This window comes from Mastigoproctus giganteus, chromosome 3, assembly GCF_048544385.1.
Source record: "Mastigoproctus giganteus isolate SK-2022 chromosome 3, ASM4854438v1, whole genome shotgun sequence".
In the NCBI taxonomy this organism is placed as follows: Eukaryota; Metazoa; Arthropoda; class Arachnida; order Uropygi; family Thelyphonidae; genus Mastigoproctus; species Mastigoproctus giganteus.
In genome coordinates this window covers 197,883,037-197,896,381 of record NC_143577.1, presented here as the reverse complement: position 1 = coordinate 197,896,381, position 13,345 = coordinate 197,883,037, and the positions used below count along the sequence as shown (strand labels likewise).

General features: G+C 35.2%; 1 protein-coding gene across 7 annotated transcripts in view; it reads right to left on the bottom strand.

Annotated features, from left to right (window-relative positions):
• The window catches only part of LOC150088559 (uncharacterized), a 478,816-nt gene that overhangs the window by 139,203 nt on the left and 326,268 nt on the right, over positions 1-13,345 (bottom strand). For 4 of the 7 annotated variants that reach the window (XR_016546738.1, XR_016546737.1, XR_016546739.1 and 1 more), the window contains exon 17: positions 12,870-12,965. Coding sequence is in view for 4 of the 7 variants with exons in the window: in XM_090369563.1 (XP_090225689.1) it covers positions 12,870-12,965 (96 nt within the window). In the remaining 3 variants the exon portion in view is untranslated. Of the gene's footprint in view, positions 1-2,916; positions 3,027-11,783; positions 11,836-12,869; positions 12,966-13,345 lie in introns of all 7 variants that reach the window. The other 3 variants (XM_090369560.1, XM_090369561.1, XM_090369564.1) reach the window with 1 other exon arrangement.

The following is a 13,345-nucleotide window of genomic DNA, read 5'->3' as shown; positions in this document are numbered from 1 at the left end:
TTTTAATGTTGGGTTTATCCTCTTGGGACGTTGGTCAACTCTCATCACTGCGACAGTGAGACATATCGGTCATGGGAAAGCGCAACTAACCTTCTAAATGAAAATTGCCTCTGGCTGGAACGTCAGGCACATATGTTGCATAATTTCCCCCCAAAGGCTTAAGGGTATACCCTGCACAGAGGAACAAAATTTAAAAGCTAAGTTTATTGTGTTATATCACAGGAACAGTAAGTGGCATGCTCTTTACCATTCATTTATTCAATGGGTTTATCTAGCATGATATTTAGCAGATGCCCAACTTGTCTTGATCCCGAAAGCATGTCCCCCCCCCACCATATCAGAATCACTGTCGTGATTCTGAGGTAAAACTGGCCATGCAAATCCAAAATGGTATCATTACTAGATGTTGTGATAAAATCACGTTACAAAAAAATAGACAACTAACGTGCAAAATCCTGTAGCATTTTAAGTCATCAATTATCACATGGTCTCATAACTGATAACTTATAATTAGCCACAGTGTTGCAAGCAAGCCTTGGGCATTTTCTGCACTGGGAGAAAATAATAAACAACAGCCATATGTTACAAGTAGTTCTTTGACATTTCAAAGAGATCATAAGCAATGGCCACATCTAAATTTACTAGTGTTATTGTTTAGACCTTTAAAAAATATATATTATATGCAATAAAGGTTTCTGTCATCCTATTTAGTGAAGCTGCGCAATTCAGTTTTGCACTTTATGCATTTTATAATTCTCACATTGAATGATCATTGAATTTTACCAAACCATCTGCTGGCAGCTAATTTCAGTAATTAACAACTCGTTGGCTAAAAGAAAAACTTCACATCATCCAATCTATATATGCTCTTCAGCTGAAATTGAATTTGGTTGTCCCTAACACTAGCTTCTTTTAATGAAAATTAAAAGATGCTAGATCTAGATTAAATGTAGATTTTGACTTCATTCATTTTATTATGCTCACTCAGAGCCTTACAATGATTCTAGATTCCTTTTAAGGCACCTAGTCAATGGGCTCTAGAGCCCACATATTCAGAATGTCTCCTCATATCAGTGTTCACTTCAGTTCATTCCAGGTCTACCTGCCCATCTTTTAACATATTTAAGAAGCTCTCTGTCTTTTTTTTTTTTTTTTTCTCTCAATGTTACCTCAATACCAGGACAATGTTCCATGTCCAGCTGCACAATTAGGTTATACGGTGCAATTATGACTTCCCTATCTTTACAAGCATATACTTGACAACAGCACATGGTGGACTATCCTTGACATCAGTCTGCACAACAAAAAGAACTTCATATCTGTCAAGTTCACAATCTTCAAGTGCAAAACCGGAATTTTGCAGCATTAAAACGAATGCTGGCACTTAATGGACTGTCAGTGAAGCCTGTCCAACTCTTCATGAGGAGTGCTGCCTGGCAGTGGTCAATTATTCTTCTTTCCAATCTATACATATTATTTAGATTTTCACATGCCCTATAATATCTCTTTGTTAATATCATTTAAGAAATTCAAAAACTGAAGTTCCAGTACAAGAGGGCCTCAACTTTTAATCCTCCAATTATGTATTTTACCTACAATCAGTAAGAAATGCTGATATTCTAATGTTGTTATGAAAATCAGTTATTGTATATGTGTGAGTGGCCTATGTGAGGGGATTATCCCACCTCCCACCAAGACCCACCACTGAAGCTGAAATGGGTCTTGGTTTTATTATAAAATGAGACAAATTTTATTAAAAATAAAATTCTTTTTAAATACTTTATATATTAATACACATTTACATACTTAACATTCATTGTAAAAACGTAGCAATATTTGAAAGAGACAAATCAGACCCTAATATGAAATTCAGGACCTGATTTAGCACGTCAGTGAATAGAGCTGTGAATTTTTCTCTTTCAGTTTTATTTTCAGTCAAAAAATATTCTATGCATTCTACACATTCAACATGCTAATGAACTATTTAATGGGGATAAGGATTGTTCCAAAAAAAGTTTATGCACAAAAAAATGTATTCGCAAAATATAAATACATGTAGTCTCCAAAGTTGCTAAAATGGCATGGAAAACTTTGTAACAGGTACAGTTATTCAGTATTTCAGTTCTTCTATTTGATAGCGTTATTGATAAAAGAAAGTGAGGCAATCACCATAAGCACTGAGTTAAATTTAATTCATTATAAATTTAAAATATTTTAAATGTTGGTGCTTATCATCAGGCTGAAGCATGAGTCCCATACAGATGAAAAGCCTGGTTCCACAACAGTGTATGTTATTTCCAGTCTGTTAAATCAAGAGTTTACTATATTTTAAGAGAATTTTTATTCCTCATTTAAACTGTAATTCAGTATCATGTAAGCCTAGTTTTGAGAGGGCCCAACTTCTCTTGCAGCCTTTACAGTTGAAATCACTGAAGTGGCTAATTTCTGTTTATACTCTGGGACAACCATACAAGAAGAGTGCTAGCAATTTCAGCATTACAGAAGCTATTAAAAAATTAGCATATGACCATGACCAGCCTCTGATTTTCTGAACATTTATTACATTCCAGAACAAAATAACTGGACAGAGTCTGGTCTGGAAGTAAGTATCTTTAATTAGCACACTTGAAGATGGTTAACAAAAAGTAACTTATAAGCAATACTAATTTAATTTTCACTGTCAAAAAAACCATATAAAATTTTAAAGTACGATTGATTTGTTAGAAAGTGATATATATAATATTATATAAACAAAATTATGGTACGTAAAAACCTCACTGCTTGAAAAAATATCAAAAAACGTTATAAATAACCCGAATAAGCACTCAACACAAATGAAATATGATAAAAATTTAAACTGTGATAAAATATACAAAAATTAAAATATATATTTTTTAAACTTTGTAATAAACTAACCCTCTTTTTTCCAGGTTGACACTCTCTTTCTTCATAATCATCTGGAAGCTGGAGATAATCTTCAATGGAAGAATGTTTCCTCTTCGTCACACGCAGCCCATCCAGCTGGTCTATAAAATATGAGGAACCAAAAAATTATCTTATGGTATCAATATTATTTTTATTTTAAAAATACTAGTAGAAAAAAAGAATAAAATGATTTTTATGAAAGTGTCCAAAAGAAGAGCGAGTTTAAAATTTTTTATCGTTTATGGTGCAGGCAAATGGATAAAACTGTACTTTAATTATATGAAACCAACTGATTATTAGATTCATATCCTTAGTTTTATACTTCAGTTTCAGACGAAAGAAAAGAAAATTACTAATGCAATATATGCAACATGCAGTTAATACTTTTATGCATATACAAGGTGGTTACAATTCATTATCATTTATTTGACAATAATACTAAATCCACATAACTCATGAACTTTTGCTGTGAATTTCCATTGGCAAGAGTGATTTCCCAACAAAAAGAAAATTCAATTTGTGTCAGTTACAACAAATAGGAGAGAGAGAGAGAGAGAGAGAGAGAGAGAGAGAGAGAGAGAGAGAGAGAGAGAGAGAGAGAGAGAGAGAGAGAGAGAGAGAGAGAGAGAGAATCCATACTTGGGATATTATTTGTTGTTTAATAAAAAATTGCATTCCATGCCAAAAAGCCAACATTTGTAATTTTTTGAATTATGATGCCACTTTAGAAAAATTGATTGAGGGTGGTAGACAGACAATGCCCAGTACATGAATACATGAAAAATGTTTGATTATATGTCTGAAATTTTATACTGGTTGGCATCAATTTCCTCCCTGAAATAATTTCCACAGATTCTCGAAGGAAATGTGTTCAAAAACTCAGATATGTGCTTAAAAAGTTCTCATCACCCTCAGTTTTTGAATATCATAGGTTAATGACCAAAAACCAAGACTTGCTGTTAAAGCTTTGTTTCCAACATTCCCATTTAGACTTTTTTTTAATTGAAAACTTGGGAGTGGTCTCTGATGAATGCAGTTAAAGGTTTCAGTAAGATATTTCTCAAATACAAGGAAAATTGGAGTCCAAATATGTTGGCAGACTACTGTTGGAATCTTGTACGGGAGACACAAATGAATGATTATAAAAGATAAAACACAACAAAATAAGTGTTGTGTTAGCAGATAAACATTTCTGTAAATAGAATAAAGTTAATAGGCCCACTTCATATTTAGTAGTGTATGTAATATTTTCTTAAAATATATGAATTCTTTTTTACTAGAAATTTTGACTTTAATCCCTTCTCCCCTAAAATTGGTGGGTGTTTCAGCAATATGGTTGCCATATTTGAATTCAGTAATACCAAATCTACAAGGATCACCCTGGATTTTAACAAAGAGCAAAAAAAATAAAATTTTCCCCCATTTATAAATAATACAAAAATAATTTAATGCAAAAGATTAACCATGTAAGCCACTTGAAAGGAAAATATTACACGCAACTGTATAAATAATACATAATGCAGGGATTGGCCGGATATGAAAAATTTTTCATGCAGAAAGGAAAACACCAGTAATATAACAGAGGGTAAGAAGGGTGACCACAGGTTTTAAAAACATGAAGATTGCTCAGATTCGTCTAATGGTCTTTCTTCAATGCAATAATGCACTTAACATTATTGCTTTTACTTGTCTAATTTTTGAATTAAAAATCTCCTTATTTAATATAACTATATATATATAGTATAACCTTATTTAATTATATTAAATAAAGTTAGCACAACACATTTATTGGGAGAATGCACCACAAGTGTGTTTAAACAGAAGTTTTTCTGTTTGTGTGTTTGAACGCACAAAAAACTTTCTACAAAAAACTGCATGGCAGTTCACTGATAATAACCTGCCAGCTGACAAGAAGCCGGTGAATAGCAGACTTGGCAGTGATTGATTTTTAAATTCATAGCAGATTCACCTATTTGGTGATTTATACAATTTATAAAGATACTGGCAATTTAGGCTGAACCATGGATTACAGTATTTGTCTAAGGTGGACATAAGACCAAGATTAATTGATCTATATTGGGCACAGAACATTCATCATTGTGATTGGACTAATACAGTAATGTATTTAAAATTTGCTTGTATTTATTTATTTGATTTTTTTCATTAAATTTACTCCACAATCTCACATATAATAAAGATCAAGAAAGGTCACATTAGCATTAGTAGAGGCATATGATGCAAGAAATCAAGCAAACAAAAAAAAAAAAAAAAAAAAAAACCCCACTTCCCATTTCACCCATCCATGTGCTCCAAAAGTTTGTCCATTTCTTGCTTGAATTTATTTAAGCTATCATCTTCACGGCGGATGGAAGTTTATTCCGGCAATAAACTACTGCTGGCTAAAGACAAATTTACACACATCTATTCTGCAACTGTCTTTCCTCAATTTGAGTTTATACCTCTTCAGATTTGTAATCTGAGTAAGAGGAAGAGGTGCCTAGTCTCCAGACACTGCAATTTGCAGAACTTAAGCTTATCTTGGTAGGTGCACCCCCTTTGTTAAGGGGGTGCGCCTACCCCCTTAACAAAGTAACAATATTGCACCCAATATTGTTACCCTTCTCTGTGCTAACTCTAGAAACTAGGGCAAAAATTATCTTGAAAGCAAATTAAGGCACTCAAGGAGGGAAGTCAATACCTCCATTGTAACAACCCAACCAACACTGGATTTAAATCTATAACTTGGTTAACATGAACAGAATGAACAAGTTAAAAGAAAATTAGCATATCACTTTAAACACATCATTTGAAATATGAAAACTGCTAATTTTTAAATTTCCATTTATTTTTTTTTTAAGTTTTCACTCAAGGAAGCACATATCTGAAGGCCAAAGGCGAAGATACAAGAAACCCAGTGAAATACAGGTCAATCACCTGCCTCCCAACAATGTACAAGATCCTGACCAGTTGCAAAACCAGGAAGATATCAGACCACTTGGAGAGCCACAACATAATGGTCGAACAGCAAAAAGGATGTAAGTGGCCGAGCAAAGGACGCAAGAAGCAATTAACCATAGATGCCACAGTACAAGCCTACAAGAAGTGCCGCATGTACACAGTCTACATCAATTACAGCAAGGCCTTCGATTCTGTGCCTCATAGAGGTGCTGAACATCTACAGAGTCAATCCGATAGAGACGAACTTCCTAGGAGAAATGATGTACAGGTGGTGCCTCGCAATTTGACATACCGCTATTCGACAGTCGGATTTCGAGGGCCAGTGTAAACGCTACATGATATGGCACGATAGAATTCTTTGCTGGACTACGTAACTGCGTTTAACGTCACTAAATAGTGACGGCTGCTTCATACATTTTAACCAATGGTATTAAAGAGCGAGAGTAAATTTAACCAATGATAGATAAAGCGGCAATAGATCGCTCAATCGTTCAGCTACGTTAGCCGCCCTCAAAGATAGCTACAGGTATGTCGTCAGTTCTTCCTCAGTTATGAGACAACATTATCTCATTAATAATCGTAGTCTGAGTTCACGTTTGCTCTAGTTGTTTGTGCTAATTTATAATTCTGCATTTCTCATAAATTAAAAAATTTTGTGCTTTGGCAGTTATTATTTTTTGAGTGAAATTTGATAATGGGTCCAAAGAGAAGTGAACAGCGGAATAATTCAGGAAAGAAACACACTTGGTTGAGCATAGAAAAGAAGAAAGAAATTATAGAAAAAGTGCAGAAAGGTAGAACAATTACAGATGTAGCTCAAGAGTATGGCGTCCCTGGGTCAACCGTGGCAACTTTTTGGCAACAAAGAGACAAGATTATAGGTGCTAGGATGTTCGCTGGAGCAATGAAAATTTCTGACAGAAACAGATATTTAATCAATGAAGAAATGGAAAAGCTGCTTCTTACCTGGATTAGAGAAAGACAGATGAAAGGAGATCCAGTGACTCATGCAATGATCTGTGAGAAGGCTAGGTTAATTTTTGAAGAATTGCAGAAGAAAATTCCAGGACGTATCTCAGATCAAACTGATGAATTCAAGGCAAGTCGTGGATGGTTTCACAGATTCAAAGGTAGAACAGGTATCCACAGTGTTCTCAGACATGGGGAAGCAGCTAGTGCAGATAAAAAGGCTGCAGAAGAGTTCTTGAAAAAATTTGAAGATTTAATCATGAAGGAAGGCTATTTGCCGCAGCAAATTTTTAACGGGGATGAAACTGGGTTATTTTGGAAGCGCTTACCAAATCGAACATACATCACGCAAGAAGAAGTGACGCTCCCAGGACATAAGCCTATGAAAGATAGGCTTACCTTGTTATTGGCAGCAAATGCAAGGGGAGACTTTAAAGTAAAGCCACTTCTCGTTTACCACTCTAAAAATCCTCGCTGCTTTGGGAAGAAAATCATCAAGTCCAAACTGCCGGTGATGTGGAGATCCAATGCAAAAGCCTGGGTAGACCAGAAAGTCTTCAAAGATTGGATTTTTGAGGAGTTTGCCCCGAGCGTAAAAAAATTCCTCATTGACAACAATTTACCCTTGAAAGCACTGCTGATTCTTGACAATGCTAGTGCCCACCCCAAGACTTGGCAAACATTCTTGAAATTGACTTTGATTTCATCAAAGTCCAGTTTTTGCCTCCAAACACCACATCACTGATCCAACCCATGGATCAAGAAGTAATTGCCTGTTTTAAAAAACTTTACACCAAGGCTTTGTTTTCACAGCTTTTTGACATGACTCATTCTTCTGATAAGACACTGAAGGAGTTCTGGAAGACTGAGTTCAATATTCTTCATGCCATTTTCTTTATTAAAACTGCCTTGGAGGCAATGACACAGAGGACCTTTCGTGTATCATGGAAGAAACTCGTTCCTTCCTTTTTTTCGGGATGACAACAATGCAGTCCAAGCCGCTGCAGAATCAGAAGCAACTGCGGCCATGCGAGAAATCATTTCGACGGCACAGAACCTTGACATAGGAGAAGTTGATGAGGCTGATGTGGAAAGTTTGTGGAGGATCACAATGACGAACCAACCGTGGAAGAAATCAAAACACTCAGTGAACAGGAAGCAAAAGAGAGAGAAAAGGAAATGTCACTTGAAGAAGAAGACAGGGAAAAAGGGCTGATGCCAACAGCTGCCATTAAAGAAATTTTATTCCATTGGGAGAAGGTGCAATCTGCTTGTTTAAAATGGCACTCCAACACTGCTGTTGTAACTAGAATGACAGACTTGTTTAACAACACTACTATGCATCACTTCAAGGCTATCTTGAAAAAGAGGGAGAGACAGTCCACCCTTGATCAATTCCTCATCCCCATTCAAGCCAAGAGGAGAAGAGAAAGAGTAGAACAAGATAAATAAAACATCCTTCCAACATCTAAGGCTCAATGAAATGTATGTACTCATTATGTATTTTGTAATTTCGTTTGTTATATGGTAGAATATAGTAAAGTCAATAATACTGTGTATTTCTCTCCGACAATGAATTAAACAATTTTCCATAAACTTATATGGAAAATATTGACCCGCAATTCGACTCTAATTCGGCGACAGATTATAGTCAAATTGCGAGACACCACTGTAACACCATTAAGGTCAAGAACATCACAACCAGGCCAATCCCCACTCTTTCAGGGAGATGCCCTGAATCCACTGTGGTGCTATCTAGCACTTAACCTGCTATCCCCCATGCTCAACAGCAGCAAGTACGGATATAACCTCAAAGAAGGAAGGGAAAAACCTGTACACCCTCACCCACCTGATGTACAGGGATGACATCGAGCTCTATGGGGGAACCGAGAAGCACCTCCAGAAACTAGTCCAGATCACCGAAGAATCCACCAATGATATTAGGATGGAATTTGGCCTAGAAAAATTCAAGACCCACAGATTGCACCAGGGAAAATTAGTCAACCAAAATGACCAGCAGCAGACTGGTAAAGAGATCGAAGCCGTGGCAGAGGGAGAGGTCTACAAATACTTCGGGATGATGCAGGCTCAGCAGTCACAGCACAAGGAAATTAATGCCTGCCTGACCGAAAAATACCATCATTGATTCAAAGCTGAACAGAGGGAACACAGTTACAGCCATAAACACCTATGCAGTCCCAGTGCTAACATACTACTTTGGGGTCACAGATTGGACTAACACCGAGCTGGAGGATATCATGAGAAAGACAAGAGCTGCCAACGCTACCTAAAGTCAGTTGTGGAGAGACTGACAATTGCTCGGAAAGGAGGAAGGGGCCTGATAGACCCCATCAAGCAACAGAAAACATCGATTGCTAACTTCAAGGATTACTTCCAGAAACACACACAGCACTCCACCAGGCCATAACGAAGGTAGATAAGTGGTATACCCTACTCAACCTAAGCGAGGAATCCCCTCCCAACCAGGATGCACAAACGAAAATAGAAAGATCGACAGAGAAGACATTCCATGGCAGACACTACAATGATCTCCATCAAGATCACACAGATAAAACTGCTTCCAATGCATGGCTCATGAGCGGGACCTTCCCCGAGATTGAAGGATTCATGCTCGCCATCCAAGACCAGGTAAACAACACCAGAAACTATAGAAAATACATCGCCAAGGAATCCGGAGTGTCCAATGACACATGCTGCCAGCTAGCCTCAGAAACAATCCAATCACCACGGAATGCAAGGTGATCACCCAGACTGAGTACACTCAGAGACAACCAGGTAGCCAGGATAATACATCAGAAGCTAGCAAGGAAATACCAGTTGCTCGAAGAAAGTGTACCGTAATAAAAGTACGAACCCCGGACCACACCATAATAACGGATAAGACAATACCACACAATAGACCGGACATAACCCTTGTGGATAAGTAGGAAAGGGCTACCTATCTGATTGACATAGCGGTACACAACACTGGCAACCTGCAGAAAACCAATGGGGGAAAAAATCAGGAAGTACACAAACCTAAGACAGGAGATCAAAGAGATGTGGCACATGCAACAAGTTATGGCCATCCCGGTCATCGTGTCAACCAGGGGTATGGTGCCAAAGACCCTACATAACAGCGTAGCAGCAATAGGTCTCCCAGCGAACACCTACAACTAATTCCATAAAGTCGTAATCCTGAACACCTGTAGGATAGTCAGAGTTCCTCAACCAACAGTAACACTAGACAACAACAACAACAACAACCACTCTGTTTGCTTGGTAGCAATACCCGTCACAAGGTGGAACCCCCAATCAGGGAGAAATAATATAAGATAATAATAATAAAATGCTTTGGTGATATACAGGAGGGCATTAAGAGAAATGTGACAAAGAAATTAGTGGCAATGGATTGAAATCTAACAGCTCTACAAATAATTCCACAAATTTGTAAATATTAAAATATTAATAAAACATTATATTAAATTAATAAAACATAGCATCAGTTCAAATTCATATAAACAATACGTGTTAGCATCACAGGAACTGGAACAACTTTAAAAACTCCTCCTTCACTTGCTCGAAATTAGTCAACTGATGATGATTCAAAAAAACTCACTTAATTTCTGTTATTTCTTTATAAAAATTGGCCAATTTACTTAACTCATGCAGATATACTGGAAAATTGAAAGTCTTCCATTTCGACACTTGACTTTCTACATTTTATCCTTCTTAGCAGTTTACTTCACTAAATTAATATATGACAACCATAGGAAGAAGGAATGCATTTTGTTTTCCTCTGGGCTCTATTTTAATTACTGATGTAGTAATTACATCCATCTCCTTTACACGAATTTTGTGATAAACAGTTTAAGCGGTAGGTACTGAACTATTAAGCTTTTGCTATATTTTAATATATAATTATACCAACAGTACCTTAAGTCATAACTATAAACTTTACTATAATATAGCAATATTAATATCTATGAAAATTATTAAAAGATTTTTTAATTTCTAAACTCTGGGTTTCTTTAAAATAACTCAGTCCTGGAAGTTAAACGTGAAGCATTGTGTTTATTTATCAGCCTCAGTTATTTCTTTGTGATGTGAATGTAAGCTCTTCATTTGGGGTTCTACACTACACTATCCGACTGAGCCATTCTACTCTGAACGAGATAGGAGCATCGAACACATACTGTCAGCATACAGAAGTATCACACAGGTGATAATGTGCTCCAGATCATCTCTCAAAAATGGAGATTCATATATTAAGCATATTATGTGAGCAGCTATATATATGTTGTGGCTACTGTGAAACATGGACAATGTTACCATTGAATTGTGTGTTAACAGTACTTTACATAACAAAATATCCATCTGCATCTTCCATACCCTTAGCAGTTGTATTCAAGTTATAATGCTTGGAACCTCAAAATTTTTCATGAGCATCTGACTTCCATTAATATCAAAGTTATCAGAAAATGTATTTATTTTTTATACCTTCCCAAGCTAGAAACCAAAACCAAAATTTGATTTAGGATATAGTTCATCTACTGCAGGATTTATTATTATTATGAAGAATTAATATCCTTTTGAATTATTTTAACTAATACTTATATATCTATTTAAATTTATAGAAACCAAGGTGAATATAGGTGAAATATTACATTCTTTCAATATATTACAATTTTAAAATCTAGAAGGGTGCAGGGGCAGCTTCAAATAAAAAAATACATCTAGACCAGTGCTAAATAATAAATATCATATGAGTCAGTTATCTAGTACTTCTTACAACCACACATCCATAGTGTGTACATACATACGTAGTGGTGCATGTAAGTAAACAGTACAACAGTATATGTTCTGGTAAGTTTACCTTATTAAATTGATCAAACTATAAAAGTTAGTAAAAATATCCATTCCTAACATACCTAATTTTTCTTCAGTGGTTTCCATTTTCTCCCAGCGACTTGGTACATGAACCTGTGGCAATGAACTAGTAGAGTTAGCAGATATTCCAGACAAGGGTCCAGGGGAAGTAGAATTTTTGTCCTTCATGAAGATAGCTTGGGACTTATTAATTTACTTAATATCATTAAAAAGATGAACATATAGAATAAAAATACATAGATGAAAACGAAATCTCTGTCTCTCCTCTCCTCTCCCTCTCTCACATGCACACGCGCATATTAAATAATGAAAATATTCAACATATATAATTCGAAAATTGTCATTTTAGACGTGACAGAAAAATAACAAACACACATATATGCATACAGAAATACACATATGTATGTATGTATGTGTGTGTGCATGTACACAGGCATGTTACTAAATGGTTCAAAATTATTCACTATCCTTGTTGAATAAATCAATCAGTTTAACGATTCAGCAAACATGCACTGGACAACAAATACTGAAAAAAAAAAAAAACTTTAAACATTTCAAATGGTTTCTCCTCAATAAAAATATGTATAAATAAACACTGTAACAACTGGCATTCATACACACATACCAAGTAGCTCAAACGATACATATGCACATACATGCACACAACATTTTAAATGCCAATTATTAAAAAAAGGATTAGTTTACCACTATAAATGATCAGCTAACAATGCCATTATAAACTTACCAAAACCATCCCCTAAATTTTGAACAAATGACATTAAAAAAGCAAATTAGTGTTTAATTTGTGTATATATAAAAAAGATAAAAATTATTAAACATTATGATTTTCAGTTTTGATTTTCAATAACAAATACCTGCTTAAAAAATAAAAATAAAAAACTGAAGCATCCAATAAACTCAAAATAAAAAAATTATTTTATATAAAAAGTTGAAGAAACTGATGACTCTTTTTAATATAATCCTGATTTCTGCAAGAAAAAATCGTTATCTTATATATATTAAAATAAGTCTAATTTAAAGATACAATTAACAAAATGCTATTTAGGAGCAATATTTTTCTTTATTGACAAATATAACTAAGAAGTGCAATGTATCAATACACTTGCCATTGGATCATCTGTCTCCTCCATTTCTACTTTTTTCTCTTCTTCCTCTTGTTCTTCTTTTGTGTCAGAACTCTCAATAAAATCTTCCATTTCCACCTGAAAAAGACAAAAGGAAAAAAAGAAAAAAAGAAAGAAAATGTGTATACAATTTTCTGCTTATAAGCTGTGACAGCCACATGGGCCAGCAATGATTCATTGTTAATGATGGACTATGCATTTTGTGCAGAACATATTCAAGTATGTGAGTTAAAAAAAACATACCAAGTCGATTACATAATTTAAGAATAAAATATGAAATCTGAATCAAGTGAATTTAACTTGCTGCACATCATCCTATAATTATGGAAATTCTGCTTAAGTATAAAATGGGGGGATCTAATTGACTTTACAACATCCTGGACAAACACTATATAAAAAGATTGCTGTGCAAATTAAAAGTAAATCAATAAGTAGATAGCAAAGTAATTTATGAACTG